Genomic DNA, 17,570 nt, shown 5'->3' on the forward strand with positions numbered 1-17,570 from the left:
ATTTTTTATCCTGTCTCCGGATTGCCCTTATGGATTGATCCACTTTGGTTTCCAGGACTCCTGTCCTTTCTCCCAGCCCAGACACTTCCCTCTTCAGCTCTCTTATTTCAGCTTGAAAAAATGCTTTAAGGTCCGTGCAGAGTCTGGTTATATCACATTGTCTTGCCGGCATTTGCTCCTGTAGGCTTAATTCCTCCTCCTCCATCGGGCTCTGTCTCTGAGCCGGCGTTTGAAACCGGCGCCATTTCTGAGCCTGCACCGCGCGGCCCTGCTCTGCCAAAATACTCCGGTAGCCCTCGTTTTTTTGTGGTTTTGGGGGTCTTCTGCGACATTTTGGGTATCTATTCGACCTTGGTGTGTTTTTATGTGCTGTTTGGTGGGAAATTCAGTGGTTTATGCGCTATATTCTGGGAAGCGAGGCAGGGAGCTATCAGACTAGGCTGCCATACTCCTTGCCGTCGCGCATGCGCCCCTCGAGGGCCTAGTATTTTAAGTATAGTCACTGGGTTGAGTGGGATCATTATTTCTGTAACTTCTTTAATCAATCTTATTACCATTTTACAGAAGGTCTGGATTGTTGGGCAAAACCACCAGACATGGGCAAGAGTTCTCACCTGACCACATTGCCTCCAACACTGTTTTGAGACAGCTGGATACATATGATTGATCTTGTCTGGGGTTAAATATCAACAAAATAATATTTTTTTATATATTTTCTTTCCTTGTGGTACAGATTGAGAGTTTGGAGGCTGCCTCCCATATGTCATCCCTTGACATGTCTGTTTGTGGGTCAGACTCCCATCTCGTAATGTAATTATGAACCGATCAGTCACCGAATGTTACTAGCTCTCTGAATAAAATGGATACTAAACCCTTCACATATTCCCTATTTCGATGTAATCTTTCGAATAGTGTTGTCTCAGGATATTCCCGCCCCTGGCCAGTGCTCGTAATAAAGTGTCTTATTTGGAGATAGAAGAATAGGTCTGAGTCTGGAAGCCCATACTTATTACTAAATTCTGCAAAGTCAAAGATCTTCCTTTTTGAGATTAGGTTTCCAACATCTAAAATATTTTTGGACATCCACCTATCGTGGTGAGTAGCGTTGGAATCTGGGTTGAAGTTTGGATGCCTAAATACAAGTACCAACTTAGAGGGAACTGAGATCAAATTACATTTTTATTTGGCCGGACGCCAAATACTTAAAGTGAAGTTTATTATATTTGAAAATATTCGTTGAACTTCCTGTCTATTACTTTCTAAACACAGGAGAAATGGCAAGGACACAGATTTCATCAATCAAATAATTCTTAACTGTTATAATCTACTGTTTCAGATCTATACTTACTCACATTTACATAAAAATGGAGTAATGTGATGGAGTGACATTTTTTCTGAACAGTGTATATACAGTACATGTGTAATTGTATTTCTTTTTTTTTGCCTGGATGTCATTATATATTCTGTTGATGTTGACCATTAGCCCCCTTTGGCTAGTAGGGCTAATGGCCGATACTGTAGAAGGGGGGTTAGGTTTTTTGGGGCGGTGGCTTATGGAGGTAGCAGCCGTGCGGAGAGAGCTGAGGCCGCCCAGCGGGGCTATGGGGAGGTATTAACCCCTTGTATGCCATATTTGCCTTCATAAATATGTTGCGGTTGAGGTATAATTTTTTTATGGAACTGCGTCAGCGTACAAATACTCGGTACATAGAGACCATGTATTTATCTATGCAAAAACAAATCTAATATATATGTTTAATATATCCTTAATTTCGTTTTAGGAGCCTGAGGGCAGTCATATTTGAAATGTGACTGATTCATAATAATTGCAATATCAGACATTAGTAACATTTCAGAAGCACATTGTTTTGCTGCTGTTAAGCATGGATGTGTCAAGTGATGGAACTTGTACTTTTGGGAAATATTGGGTCACCATGTGTAACGGGTGGTTTTGGTAAAGCACGGGTAAGCAGATTGTCAGATATAACAGTAGGGAGGTAAGATACTGGAAGATAGAGGAGTTTGGTGCTCCAGCCGGCAGAATAGCGTGTCCATGGGTGCACTGCTGTCAGTGCATGCTCCATGCAGTCAGTAACCTGGGTCAGATGAGGATTGCACATAGACGCTTTGTACTGGATGATTTTGCAATCTGGAAAGAGAAAAATAATCAGTAATGTTCATTCATTCACTGGAGAGACTCTGGAGGATATTCTCGTAGCGGCAAAAGTGTGGAAATAGCACTTTGATATGCAGGTTTTAGTATTGTGTAAGCCCTTCTTGCATGTCCAAGCCATGTGAGAGGTTTTTTTATTATTATTATTTTTTAGAAGTGGTTTCATTCAAGCTCTGCAAATCTGAGCAGTATGACAAAAGTAGCTCAAACTTGCCGGAGTCCTCTTGCTCCGTTTATGTAAAAAGGCTAAGCCACTTTAAATAACTAAATGCAGTACTAGGAACAAGACTCCTGCTCAGCTTGATAGAAGTGTCTGCAGTAGATGTCAAGGTGCATGATTGGAGATTCAATGGTAGAGGGGGCACAAAAGGGCTAGCTCTGTAGAATTGCACTCGTGACGTGAGGTGAATGATTTAAAACTTAGATTTTAATGGTACAGGTAAACCCCGTTATAGCGCGGTCCTCGGGGGCCACCCGATCTGACCGCGCTAGACCCGGGGTCGCGCTAATTTTTTTTAAAAAATGGCCGCTGCGTGCCTGATTGGGAGGGAGGGAGTGAGGAGGGAAGGAAGGAAGGAAGAGGTGGCCGGAAGCCCTACACGTCCCCTAGCAACGGCGAGTCCAGCCGCAACCTGCTCCTTACCTCCCACCACCGGCATCCATTTCCTTCCCCCCCCAGGCTCCCACACCCTCCCCCCCCTCCTCGGCATAGCCCACGCGGCCCTCCGAGTCCCAGCCTGTTCCTCACTCACCCCCCTCCTCCCGACACCCCCACCCCTCCTCCCGACTGAATAGGATCTCAAATATTTATTTCACTGCATGAGAAAGAATCAGTAGGATCCCACAAGATGAACCCTTTGAGTGCTGGAAGACCTCAACTATGTGATCACTTCGTATAGCAATCACGTGGCCGTGGGCAGATTCCCCATGTCGCGAACAGAAGTGGAAGATATTCCAGTTCCAATGGCGTTCCCAGCTTCTAATGGAGGCGTGAATCCAATCTCCCTAGAAAACCAGCATTTTTAACATGACGTACCATGTCGTGCCGGCCCTCACGATTTACAGAGTAAGCCACATGGCACTGATAGGGTTAAAGACAACGAGAATGCCTGCCACATTATAATGTAGCCCAAACTTGCTGCACAGTTGGGGGTTAGAGTGAAAACAACTGAAGCAATCCCAGACGGCAGGGAAAGCGTCGCTCTGTTCACAATGCAGCCTCTTGCCATGGCTCAGAGTAGTGTTAGTCGGGCTACATGTGTACTGGTAAGTTATAACCTCCTCCCGACACCCCCCCCCTCCTCCTGATGCCAGCTCCGCTCCGATCTCAGCAGCCGACACCAAAGGTAGGGATGGGGAGTGGGAGGTGTGGTGTAGTGTGCTGTGAGAGTATGTTGTGAGTGCTGTGAGAGTGTGCTGTGAGTGCTGTGTGCTGTGAGAGCTGTGTGCTGTGAGAGTGTGCTGTGAGAGTGTGCTGTGAGTGCTGTGTGCTGTGAGAGTGTGCTGTGAGTGCTGTGTGCTGTGAGAGTGTGCTGTGAGTGCTGTGTGCTGTGAGAGTGTGCTGTGAGTGCTGTGTGCTGTGAGAGTATGTGCAGTGTGCAGTGTGTGCAGTGTGCAGTGTGTGCAGTGTGCAGTGTGTGCAGTGTGTGCAGTGTGTGCAGTGAGAGTGTGTGCAGTGAGAGTGTGTGCAGTGAGAGTGTGTGCAGTGAGAGTGTGTGCAGTGAGAGTGTGTGCAGTGAGAGTGTGTGCAGTGAGAGTGTGTGCAGTGAGAGTGTGTGCAGTGAGCAGTGTGTGCAGTGAGCAGTGTGTGCAGTGAGTAGTGTGTGCTGGGAGAGTGTGTGCTGGGAGAGTGTGTGCAGTGAGCAGTGAGCAGTGTGTGCAGTGAGCAGTGTGTGCAGTGAGCAGTGTGAGCAGTGTGCAGTGTGTGCAGTGTGCAGTGTGTGCAGTGTGTGCAGTGTGTGCAGTGAGAGTGTGTGCAGTGAGAGTGTGTGCAGTGAGAGTGTGTGCAGTGAGAGTGTGTGCAGTGAGAGTGTGTGCAGTGAGAGTGTGTGCAGTGAGAGTGTGTGCAGTGAGAGTGTGTGCAGTGAGTGTGTGCAGTGAGTGTGTGCAGTGAGCAGTGTGAGCAGTGAGCAGTGTGAGCAGTGAGCAGTGTGAGCAGTGTGCGCAGTGTGTGCAGTGTGCAGTGTGTGCAGTGTGCAGTGTGCAGTGTGTGCAGTGAGCAGTGTGTGCAGTGAGCAGTGTGTGCAGTGAGCAGTGTGTGCTGGGAGAGTGTGTGCAGTGAGCAGTGTGTGCAGTGAGCAGTGTGTGCAGTGAGCAGTGTGTGTGCAGTGTGTGCAGTGTGCAAAAAAAAAATTTTTTTTTTAAATGTACATTTTTTTTTTTAAACGGGAGCCACGGGAAAACCGCGTTATAACCGATTTGCGTTATAATGGGTCGCGCTATAACGGGGTTTACCTGTATATCACTAAAATAAATTGGCACAGAAAAGACAAACAAACATTCAGTAAAATAGTCCAGTGTGTGTCTGAGTTGGGAACTATGGACTTAATATTAGAGATATTACACTGGACCCAGATGAATGCACCTTATTGCCTGGTCACAGTGTATCATATAAGTTGTACCATAGTTGTTCCAGATAGTTAGAATTTGGAGTCAGTGACAGCCAGGTGTATTACCCAGTGTAGCTGTGGTCTTTATTAATATATTGGTATGAGGAAGTACATGTTGACATCTAATGCCCTTGAGCTTCTGGTATTCTGGAGGGAATACTATGCAGACTATACATTGGGAAGACAGATCTAGTGTGTTGGGTCGGTATTATCCTAGCCCTCAGTATAATGTGAGGCTGTGAGGGGCACAGTACCACTGTTTTAGAATTATTGTTTAATTCATTTGTGTATTCATTATTCATTAATTATTTCAGCGATATACCATTAAAATCTAAGTTTTAAGTCATTCACCTCACGAGTGCAAAACCCCGTTATAGCGCGGTCCTCGGGGGCCACCCGATATGACCGCGCTAGACCCGGGGTCGCGCTAATTTTAAAAAAAATGGCCGCTGCGTGCCTGATCGGGAGGGAGGGAGTGAGGAGGGAAGGAAGGAAGAGGTGGCCGGAAGCCCTACACGTCCCCTAGCAACGGCGAGTCCAGCCGCAACCTGCTCCTTACCTCCCACCACCGGCATCCATTTCCTTCCCCCCCCAGGCTCCCACACCCTCCCTCCCCTCCTCGGCATAGCCCACGCGGCCCTCCGAGTCCCAGCCTGTTCCTCACTCACCCCCCTCCTCCCAACACCCCCACCCCTCCTCCCGACTGAATAGGATCTCAAATATTTATTTCACTGCATGAGAAAGAACCAGTAGGATCCCACAAGATGAACCCTTTGAGTGCTGGAAAACCTGAACTATGTGATCACTTCGTATAGCAATCACGTGGCCGTGGGCAGATTCCCCATGTCGCGAACAGAAGTGGAAGATATTCCAGTTCCAATGGTGTTCCCAGCTTCCAATGGAGGCGTGAATCCAATCTCCCTAGAAAACCAGCATTTTTAACATGACGCACCATGTCGTGCCAGCCCTCATGACTTACAGAGTAAGCCACATGGCACTGATAGGGTTAAAGACAACGAGAATGCCTGCCACATTATAATGTAGCCCAAACTTGCTGCACAGTTGGGGGTTAGAGTGAAAACAACTGAAGCAATCCCAGACGGCAGGGAAAGCGTCGCTCTGTTCACAATGCAGCCTCTTGCCATGGCTCAGAGTAGTGTTAGTCGGGTTACATGTGTACTGGTAAGTTATAACCTCCTCCCGACACCCCCCCCCCCCTCCTCCTGATGCCAGCTCCGCTCCGATCTCAGCAGCCGACACCAAAGGTAGGGAGGGGGAGTGGGAGGTGTGGTGTAGTGTGCTGTGAGAGTATGTTGTGAGTGCTGTGAGAGTGTGCTGTGAGTGCTGTGTGCTGTGAGAGTGTGCTGTGAGAGTGTGCTGTGAGTGCTGTGTGCTGTGAGAGTGTGCAGAGAGTGCTGTGTGCTGTGAGAGTGTGCTGTGAGTGCTGTGTGCTGTGAGAGTGTGTGCAGTGTGCAGTGTGCAGTGTGTGCAGTGAGTGTTTGCAGTGAGAGTGTGTGCAGTGAGAGTGTGTGCAGTGAGAGTGTGTGCAGTGAGAGTGTGTGCAGTGAGAGTGTGTGCAGTGAGCAGTGTGTGCAGTGAGCAGTGTGTGCAGTGAGCAGTGTGTGCAGTGAGCAGTGTGTGCAGGGAGAGTGTGTGCTGGGAGAGTGTGTGCAGTGAGCAGTGTGTGCAGTGAGCAGTGTGTACAGTGAGCAGTGTGTGCAGTGAGTGCAGTAAGTGCAGTGAGCAGTGTGTGCAGTGTGCAGTGTGTGCAGTGTGTGCAGTGTGCAGTGTGTGCAGTGAGAGTGTGTGCAGTGAGAGTGTGTGCAGTGAGAGTGTGTGCAGTGAGAGTGTGTGCAGTGAGAGTGTGTGCAGTGAGAGTGTGTGCAATGACAATGTGTGCAGTGAGAGTGTGTGCAGTGAGTGTGTGCTGGGAGAGTGTGTGCTGGGAGAGTGTGTGCTGGGAGAGTGTGTGCAGTGAGCAGTGTGTGCAGTGAGCAGTGTGTGCAGTGAGCAGTGTGTGCAGTGTGCAGTGTGTGCAGTGAGAGTGTGTGCAGTGAGCAGTGTGTGCAGTGAGCAGTGTGTGCAGTGAGCAGTGTGTGCTGGGAGAGTGTGTGCAGTGTGTTCAGTGAGCAGTGTGTGCAGTGAGCAGTGTGTGTGTGCAGTGTGTGCAGTGAGAGTGTGTGCAGTGAGAGTGTGTGCAGTGTGTGCAGTGTGTGCAGTGTGTGCAGTGTGTGCAGTGTGTGCAGTGTGTGCAAAAAAATTTTTTTTTTTAAATGTACATTTTTTTTTTAAACGGGAGCCACGGGAAAACCGCGTTATAACCGATTTGCGTTATAACGGGTCGCGCTATAACGGGGTTTACCTGTATATCACTAAAATAAATTGGCACAGAAAAGACAAACAAACATTCAGTAAAATAGTCCAGTGTGGGTCTGAGTTGGGAACTATGGACTTAATATTAGAGGTATTACACTGGACCCAGATGAATGCACCTTATTACCTGGTCACAGTGTATCATATAAGTTGTACCATAGTTGTTCCGGATAGTTAGAATTTGGAGTCAGTGACAGCCAGGTGTATTACCCAGTGTAGCTGTGGTCTTTATTAATATATTGGTATGAGGAAGTACACGTTGACATCTAATGCCCTTGAGCTTCTGGTATTCTGGAGGGAATACTATGCAGACTATACATTGGGAAGACAGATCTAGTGTGTTGGGTCGGTATTATCCTAGCCCTCAGTATAATGTGAGGCTGTGAGGGGCACAGTACCACTGTTTTAGAATTATTGTTTAATTCATTTGTGTATTCATTATTCATTAATTATTTCAGCGATATACCATTAAAATCTAAGTTTTAAATCATTCACCTCACGAGTGCAATTCTGCAGAGCTTGACCTTTTGTGCCCCCACTAACATTTTAAATAACTCACAGATTTATTTTCTCCCCACCCCTGGGCTGGTGAGGAGATAGTGAGAAAGAGACCTACTTTAACAGAGTCCCAAGATGTGTGTGTGTGTGTGTGTGTGTATTCATTATATATGTACATATATATATATATATATATTAAACACACAAACCCAGCAAGATCAAACGCCCACACCCTCCTAATATTGACTATATGTAATGCCACATAGAGTGCAACTGGGCTGTGGCACATGAATATAGGAAAACACAGGGGGTGCTCAGTGCTACATCCAAATGACAAAACATACATGTTTTGTCATTTGGATGTAGCACTGAGCACCCCCTGTGTTTTCCTATATATATATATATATATATATATATATATATATATATATATATATATATATATATATATATATATATATATATCCCCTCAAATCTCTCTCCATATAACATATTGAGAGACACCTGTGCTCAAAAAGGAACACAGCTTAGATAGCTAATCATACTCGTGGACAGTATGCACCCTGGCTTCCTTCCTATACGTTGTATATCTATTAGCATATCTCCCAGGTATCTCAGGTGTGCTCCTTTTTGAACCACATTGAACTGGCAACGTGGAAGTGGAAGACAGGAGAGCGTCCACGAGTATGATTAGCTACAGGTGTGAACAGTAGAACTCAAAAGTATGCTGTTACGATGGAGTTATCCAGCGTCCGAGAGAGTTGCTAGAGCTGCTGCCATGAATAGCAGAGGTTGTGGGTTCTGATCCTGTTGGTTTGATACCATTACACTTTTCATCACAATGGGCCTTAGGATTGTCAGTATACTGTAGGTCTTATGGAAATCCTTTTAAGAGGTGTGGGCTGTGAGCAGTGGTGTAGCTAGAGATGCACAGGGTCAGGGCCCCATTAATATTAATACTGACTGCAGTTTTTTATCTCCCTCTCCCTGATCCTCTCTCTCATCTTCCCTCCTCATCCTCCTCCTCATCATCTCTCCCCCTCCTCCTCCTCATCTATCCGCCTCATCATCCCTCCCCCTCCTGTGATCTCCCCCTCATCATCATCAGATATCCCCCTCATCATCATCAGATATCCCCCTCATCATCACTAGATCTCCCCCAGTCCCCATCATCATCATCATCATCAGATATCCCCCTCATCATCATCAGATAATCCCATCATCAATTTCCCCCAGTCCCCACCATCAGATCTCCCCTCCACCTCCTCCATGCCTACATGTGGTAATGGAGACAGGTGAAGGGACATGGTATGCGGCGGTGGGCCCCCGTTGTTAAAGGATAAGCCAATAGACGAATCAGCACTTAAGGCAGAGCAGAACAGCATGAGGTGAGGAGCGTGCTCTAGCAGCAGACACTGGAAGTAAGAAAGACTTCCGGATCAGACTGCTAGAGCGTGCTCCTGCCCTGCCATCCTGCTCTGCCTCAAGTGCTGATTCTTCTACCGGCTTATTCTTTAATACCGAGGGGCCCACTGCCACCACATTCATCTCCTCCGCCTTTTCTACAGGGGTGAGAGAGCGGAAACCCCAAGAGCAAGAGCCCCCGAGCTTTAGCTACACCCTTGGCTGTGAGTCATTTAAATACAGTTTGCATATCTCCCAGTATCTAAGGTGTGCTTCTTTGTGAGTACATGTGTCTCTCCATGTGTTATTTGGAGGGAGGTTTAAGGGGATATACAGCATAGTGCATGAGACTACTAAAATAGGTCTCCCTCTCCCAACCAACTGTTCATGTGTTGAAGCTCTGTCTAGAATGGAGAGTGATATACAGATGTAGAAAGACTTACTTTTTTTTGGTACTGTGACAAAGTGCGAGATTACAGCTGAGTGAACAATTTGTTCACCGTAGCACATCCGCGTGCCGGTCGCGGTTAGCCGGCAGAATTATTTGTGGGGGTATTTGTGTAATTGCAATTCAGTAAATGCCCAGCAGATGGCGCACTGAATATTTTTGCCTATGGCCACGCATGCGCTGTCCTGTATGCTTCCTTTATTGCATACGGCAGATGGTGCACTGAATACAGTATCTATACTCATGCTATGTTGCACCTGCCAAAAACTTCACACGTGTTACTATACAAGATGTAATACAACAAAACAGAAAGAAATGTCTGGTTGAGACAGTTTTTCTTCGTTGAATCTGACCTTGCACTGTAAAAAAAAAAAAACTGTACTAGAGACAGCCTGAAGATGATGTCGGTTGAAGAAGATTGTATTATTGTAAGAAGATAGTATCATTTCACTAAGTCTGTATTTTATCTCTAGGCTCTAATTTACTCTAATAAAAATGTCATACTTTAAAAATACTTTTTAGTCATCTGAAGTTTTTAATGGGAATAACGGGTGAGTTACTGTGACGGAGTAGCCTGTAGGTGAGGTAAGATTAGATTCCACACATGCAATTTTTAGGGTAAACTAAACGTTGAGTGATATTATTGGCCACAAAAAATATATAAAACATTGAGGCTACTGCCCCTTTAAGGCAAAACATAAATCATAAAATACCTATTCCCGTTAAGAAAAATATCTACACTTTGCTGCAGCCCTTTCTAACGACAGCTGGCCAACTAAACTGGTTACCAACTCCAAAACATATAAGCAATATTAGCAAGACAGGGAACAATATTGAAAATCTGACATTGATGCTGGTCTGGCGTCTCCAATTTCTCCAGCTGCAGGCTTTGAGGTCCTGCTGCTCCCAGGAAGTCTTTTGCCCTTCTTTGTGCACAGGCTTCTCTGGTGTGTGAGACTTTGGATTCCTCACGGCTGCCAGGTAAAATCCTCTGGTCAACCAGCCTGGATCCCTGCGGGCAGGAGCTCTATCTGTGAGCCCCCTAACAGACTCCAAACAGGGACAGTGACAGGTTCTCATTTCCTGCCTTTTATCAGGAGTTTTACATATCACCTGCAGGAAACCCGACACCAGTGCAGTTTCCTGCCCTCTAAAGGGAGTTTAACCCCTTGACTCCCTTACAATTACATTGTATTTAGATTAAAGACATACCTAGACCCACCTATAGACCCACCTATCCTTACTGCCGCAGAACGCACATTTTTTCTGGTCGCGGCGCAGTCGGGGTTGTGGAGCTGTAACATGCAAATAAATGCCTGGGATTTACACTTGGTTTTGTGCGGCACCGAAAACATTAAGTCAGGCTACATCTGTAGTGAAATACAAATGTGCAGTGGCAAAGGAGTAGGTGGCTGGGAAAAATAAGAAGTGTTTGCTAAATCCAGTGTCATCCGGTGTTTTAGCAGCAGCAGCAGCACCATCATCTCCCCCTATTTCCACAGTAGTAGGGAAAACTAGCAGGGTTGTTGAGAGTGACAAAAAGAGCAGTAGCAGCACCATAGTGGAAAGGTTGCCCAGCTATTGGTTGCTGGCCATCCAGGCTATAGTAAGCAGATCTCTTAAGAGTGGAATCAAAGAACCCTACTCTAACTATATACCCTTTACACTGAAGTTGTAACACCACTTAAAGGGGAACACAGCAAGCCAAACAACATTTTATTATACTGTAGTTATATATTATAATAATTACAGTATCAGTGTTAATGGGTTTCTTAGATTCATTCCTTTCTAAATTACAGTGCCATGTTTCAACAATCAACCAGCTCCCTAAGCTCCCTATGCTTTTGCGGAAACTTAATTGGTAAATTATATTCAACTAACAGTTTAGAGAAAATAAAGGCATTTCTTAAATATTATGAGAGACATTTATACATCTCGTCACAGGTCCCTAAGGCTGCGTCCATGGTGCCCCCGCGGCGTCACGCTCGTGTGTAGCTGAAGTGATCAATGGCCTGTAGGATTGCAAGATGGAGGGCGTGACGGGAGGTGTTTCCGTGATATCACGTGAGAGGTTCGCCCTCATTGGCTGACCCGTGCACATGACCCGGCCGTCGCGCGGTGAAATCAAATTTCTATGGCCGCGCTCATTGCCTTTATGGCATTTTGATTGCACCGTGGTCACGGTCTCGATTACCATGGACGCGGCCTGACTTGAGCACTTTTTAAGACATAATAGAGGGTGTAGGCGGCTATATTATACATGCCTATTCCGTCAGCTGCCCAAGTCGGGTAACATACTCACTTTACAGTATGTATCGCCCTCACAACTGAAAATCTGTGTACTGTAATTACACATTATGTGTACACTATCTCAAAAGAAGTTGATAGCAAATACTATTGGTCATTATATATAGCCTGTCAGTCCTACAGAGGATAAACTTTATCGACAAGATGATGCACACGGTTTGCTGGTTGCAAATAACAGGTACATGCTCACACAAACATATTGATTTAAAAAGTCATAGATTCAAGCTCTAAGGTTTATTTGTCAGGACAGCCCTGGGTGGTAGGGTCAATGTTATGTGACCTTGGGCAAGACCATTAATTACCCTGTGTATCTATGCATATTGTCTATTGTGCACTGCATACTGTACATTGTCAGCACTATAGAAGAATACAGCACTGTGGGGTACATCCACAGAGCTCCTTTAGTCACTTAATGAGACGTTAACATCTCGTTAAGGGCAAAGGAGGATCTTCAAAGCTCACTAACAATGCTCTAAGTGCTATTTTCAGCCATAACAAGCCCCTGCGTTACTGCACGTCAGTGCTAATTATATGCAAAAAGAGCTAAACTTGGCGTTACTCCCATCCGGACCCTGAAATATGTCTTTTACAGGGTCTGGCTAAGTGTATGACCCCAATTAAGTTAAAACTATCATATTGTTTATTACAGGGCTCTTTTCCTCTCCCGTCTTCTTTTTTTTTTTTTTTTTTTTAACTTTCATTAAACACCTATTCAGGGTCTCCATGGTAGTAACGCCAACTTTGGGTAAGACAGACTTAACACCATGATATTTGAAGCTTCGGCAAGGCAGGGCTAACTTAACATGGCAATGAACTTATGATTTTACGGAGCTCTGTGAATCTGCCCCTATTATTGCTATTGTACGTGGTTGTCCTAGTGCTGAAATGTGTGCCTCCATTCCCTTGACTGCTCTTAATACTACAGCAACTGTACAGTTTGGCAGAGACCTTTAGACATTTAACACAAATATATGACATAAAATGAACTATTTTGTGTTGCACTGAGGTTTGCTTGTTGGCTGTATGAATAGTTCCCTAATCCCACACCTCTCTACAGTATCTTTCATACTTCCCTCAGACTTATTCAGCAAATAACCCAATGATAGATGGGAGGATGCTCACAGTCCCAAAAATACTGCTGCCCGTAGCTGTCCTGGATATACTGTGGGACTCTGCTCCAGACCGCTTGGATACTCTGCAGTATGGTCTGTGGATCATTCGCTAGGGTTTTGTAGGCACCAGGTTCAATGATGGAAACTCGTACACCAAAAGGTCGAAGTTCACGCCTGAGAAGACAGTACAATTGGGGTCTGTGCCAACATGATTTAAAACATAAACCCACACCCTGCCATGAAGGCAACATATTGCACGGCTCATTACTTTGGCAGAAAGTTTGTTAGTTTCAGAATTGCGGATTAACCATTGCATGGTTTTTGACCTATGCAATGAAACAGTTAGGATATAGTCAAGTTATGTAATTATTTAGCAGAAGAGAAAGTTTTTCTTCATTTAAACTTGTAAGGGTAATAGTCCTTGTGTGAAATGATATCCAGCACAGGTTTCCATCATAGCTGTATTGTTATATTGTATCTACTGTATGTGCAGTAGCAGCACTGTCAAATGCAATCTAATTTAATGGTTGATCAACTCTAGCAGTATATTTACAAAGGTAAAAAAACAAAAAACAGTTAAACACACAGGGGCCGAGTCACTAAGCAGTGATAACTGCTTTTAAGTATGTAAGATAAATGCCTTTTAAGACCGATACAGCCTGCTGCGTGATTCACTAAACAGTGATAACAGAGCTTTATCGACCGTAAAAGGTATTTTTTCAGCCAGGCAAAAACAATACGTCTGATCAGGCAAAAAACAACAAACGCGCGTTTTTTGCCAGTCAGCGCGATTCACTAAGCAAGGATAAGTGAATCGTACTTTAAAAGCACACCAGATTTATGCACCAGCTAAAGGCTGGTGCAAAAGAAATGGAGCCATGAAAAAAATCATTGTTGACGGTTTTTTTCGCCACACAATTAATGATCTCCGTGGGAGTCCGGGGTCCCCGCTGGCCTGCGGTACTAATCCTGTGCCCAAAAAAACACAACAGACAATACTTTGAAATAAATACACCCCTCACCCCCTACCCACTAACACATGCAGTACAATAATGGTCAAAATTACTATTAGGCAGATATGGATAATAGTGAATTTGCCCATTAAAATAAAACAACTTCCATTAACAAGCAGAAATAAAATAAATAAAATTGCACTCACCCCTGCCAGGCTGCCACGGTGAAGGCCGTCCTCATCCTCAACACCATCCATGTCCTCCGTTGCCACAAACAATGCAGTACAAGCAAAAATACAATCTAATGTCCCCTAACCCCTTAATTACTATAGCGGTTACTAACCACTAAGGTGATTAAGGGGTTAACCCACCCTCTAATACCCACCCAGGAGGCCTAACCACCCTCCCCAGGCAACTACCCTCCCCCATTAAAGCTGCTATTTGGCATTAACCCCTTCATTGCCGTAGCGGCTAGTCGCTAAGGTAATGAAGCTGCTGTAATGTATTTTTTTTGAATAGTGTGCAGGAACAGGGGGTCTCCTGAGCTAAACCGCTTTGATTTCTGCTCAGGGACCCCCTGCTTCCCAAGTTACAGGCCCCGGTATGAGGCATCGGATGCCAGTATCGTCGCCATTTTTAAAGCGTCTGCGACACATGATACGGGACATTTAAATAATGGAGGAGATACCGGCACCGCATATCTGGGCCTGTAACTCGGGAAGCAGGGGGTCCCCGAGGCTGAAATAAATACGGTTCACCTCGGGAGACCCCCTGCTCCTGCACACTATTAATAAAAATTCCATTCATGCAGCTTCATTACCATAGTGGATAGCCGCTACGGTAATGAATTATTTGTTATTGATATGTGTGTTTTGATACTATAGAACATGAGCAGGGGGTCTCCTGAGCTGAACCGCATTGGTTTCAGCCTCAGGGACCCCCTACTTCATGAGATATAGGCCCCATTATGGGATACCGGTATCCCCCTGCAGAATTTAAATACCCCCGTCCAGTGATGCGGGAGCATTAAAAGCACAGGCGATACCAGCACCCCATAACAGGGCCTGGATCTCATGAAGTAGGGGGTCCCCGAGGCTGAAACCAATGCGGTTCAGCTCAGGAGACCCCCTGCATATGTACACTAGTATTAAAATGAATATTTGTACTGTACGATCGCCTGTAAGAGCCGTGCATGGAGACGCAGCGTCTCCATGCAGATATTACAGGCTGCTTTTTTTTCTATCAGCTATCGCACTTTAAATTTGTAAGCACGATAGCAGGGGAAAAAAAACAGCTCGCGCGATCGGGTATATTTTTGCCCGCACCCAACCCAATGCGCTTCACTTCTTTGTGAATCCCACGCCTGGCTTCATTTTTTTTATCGTGGGATTACAAATTTCCTAATCGGGCGCAAAAGCTCCCTGCTTAGTGAATCAGCACCACAGTCCGATTTAAGACAATAATGAACAAATAATAGTGGCTTAAATTTAGTCAGTAGTTAAAATGTGATGATAACACTGCTTTTTCATTTAGAAATACAAAGTACCACCAGCATTTTTATAGTTACACTTTCTTTAAAAAAAAAAAAAAGTTTGTTTCCCCCCGCTGTTTTTAATAGCATAAAATTATATACTGTACATCTTTCTAAATATGTGTTATTCAAAAATGGTGTAAGTGTTATCAAGCCATTTTTAAAACTTTCGGTGGCATCCAATGCTTCAGAAAGAGTTTGTATGATTTTTACCTAATTTCTTTCCTGTTAACACTGTTTGGGAAACTGATTATTTGCAAGCAAATGATCAATACAAAGATTTGGTAATAAATGATATTCATTTTCGTTAGAGGACACAGTGCAAAATTCCCTTTAATGGTGATTGATATATATATATATATATATATATATATATATATATATATATATATATATATATATATATATATATATATATATATATATATATATATATATATATATATATATATATATATACTGTATATATATAAAGCTTTTTACATTTATAGGTTACAGACATTTTTTTGCTATGTGAGACTACCCCTATAAAATCAGGCTACATGCCAATTAAGAAAAAGGTTAGTCTGAATATTTTCATTTAAAGTAGTAGCTTAGAATGTTTAGCATATTAATAAAATATTAAATATCAATAAAATAGTAACTCTAAAACATCTTAAGTAATGGACTTCATGGTTTTTACTCTGTGTGCTGCCATATTCAATGTTATTTATAGCACTACCTGTGAGAAGAACCATTTATTAACACTATTAGGGGCCACTTAAAGATTGTTTAGAATCCTTTTTGGGCATAACACTTAGCTGCTGAATCTTAGATAGATAAATCAGACAAGCACTCACATACAGTATTCCGTATTGCAACACATGCAAACTTTCATTCCTTGTGCATCTCTGCGTTGGATCCGGGACCATCGATACCAATGGACTGTGTTGGCTCTCCCGATGACGTCACATCAACGGAAGTTGACAGCATCTAAAAAATACAAAACTCATAGCCCAGTCTCAATATAATGATGCTGCACAGTAACTGACTGCATAAAAGCTCAAAAATAGAAAAATCTCAGATTAAAAATATACAGTCTTTTATTGTGTACAAAAAGTGAATCGTTCAAGAGAGAGGATAGGATCAGCAACAACTACAGCGCGACCGGTATCAGAGTGAAGCACTCCATTCTTGAGGGTCTGGTAAACGGATATTACATAGTAGATTATATAAAGCATAAAAGACACCTGTATACATTCCCATATTGAGTTCAATTTCAAGACTTAAAGAAACACACTCCAATCACATTCTCTATTGACACCTTGTTTTGACCAGGCTTCAAATTCTTGCATCCAAAAAAGATCTCACATTGATGCAAATTCTTTGTTAATATTACTACTGCTCCTGTGCGAATTACTCTTTTAAATTGAATAAATGTAAGTAAACATGGGGAAAATGTCTAACCTCATAAAAATGAACTGCAATGATCTCTTGCTTTATCTGTATCAATTATTTTATCAATATTTCTTATGTCAGATTTGTGTTCCCTAATTCGATCTTTTCATTGGCATGTGGTGTACCCCCCACACCTCCCACCCAAAAAATATGCACAGGGACATGTAAACATGTAAATAATAATTAATACTTGATTAATAAGAATATTTTTACCAGTAAAAGATGTAACACGCCCTGTGGAATATGTTGGGCGCTTTACAAATAAATGATAATAATAATAATAATAACAACGCATATTATATGTTGTGTGTGTGTGTGTTGACATTCAACACAATGTCTACAGTGATAATTACCTTTAGGTGGCACTCTCAACCATGTACTAGATGTAACTGCTATTTTTCCTTCAAGGAGGATGTGCGTGACATTTCAAGACAAAGGATCCCTAAATCAGGGTCAGAGAAATATCACAGCTAGAGTTGTTCTAACACCAACTGTATGCAAATACACACCAGGTTGCCATAGTATGAAATTCTAGGGTATTTTATGTGTAGCCCTGGTAAGATTATGGGCTATATTTCTACTCTCCTCCTGGCAGCAATCCCTGTGTAATGGCAGGTTGCCAGGAGTTATCATGGGTTTCCCCCACCTCAAGAACTTGCCCTGAGATAGTGAAGGGAGGTCCCCTGACTCTGTGTCCAATCAATAGGCACAGTGGCGTTGCTTAC

General features: G+C 43.9%; 1 protein-coding gene across 1 annotated transcript in view; it reads right to left on the minus strand.

Moving 5' to 3' along the window:
* Nucleotides 1–1,241: 1,241 nt before the first annotated feature.
* The window catches only part of LOC142489896 (retinol dehydrogenase 16-like), a 29,982-nt gene continuing 13,653 nt past the window's right edge, over nucleotides 1,242–17,570 (minus strand). The window contains exons 4-5 of the mRNA XM_075591467.1: nucleotides 12,935–13,098; nucleotides 1,242–2,149 (exon numbers count right to left, since the gene is read on the minus strand). Of these exons, the coding sequence (XP_075447582.1) occupies nucleotides 1,893–2,149; nucleotides 12,935–13,098 (421 nt within the window). The 3' untranslated portion in view covers nucleotides 1,242–1,892. The remainder of the gene's footprint in view (nucleotides 2,150–12,934; nucleotides 13,099–17,570) is intronic.

This window comes from Ascaphus truei, chromosome 3, assembly GCF_040206685.1.
Source record: "Ascaphus truei isolate aAscTru1 chromosome 3, aAscTru1.hap1, whole genome shotgun sequence".
Lineage (NCBI taxonomy): Eukaryota > Metazoa > Chordata > Amphibia > Anura > Ascaphidae > Ascaphus > Ascaphus truei.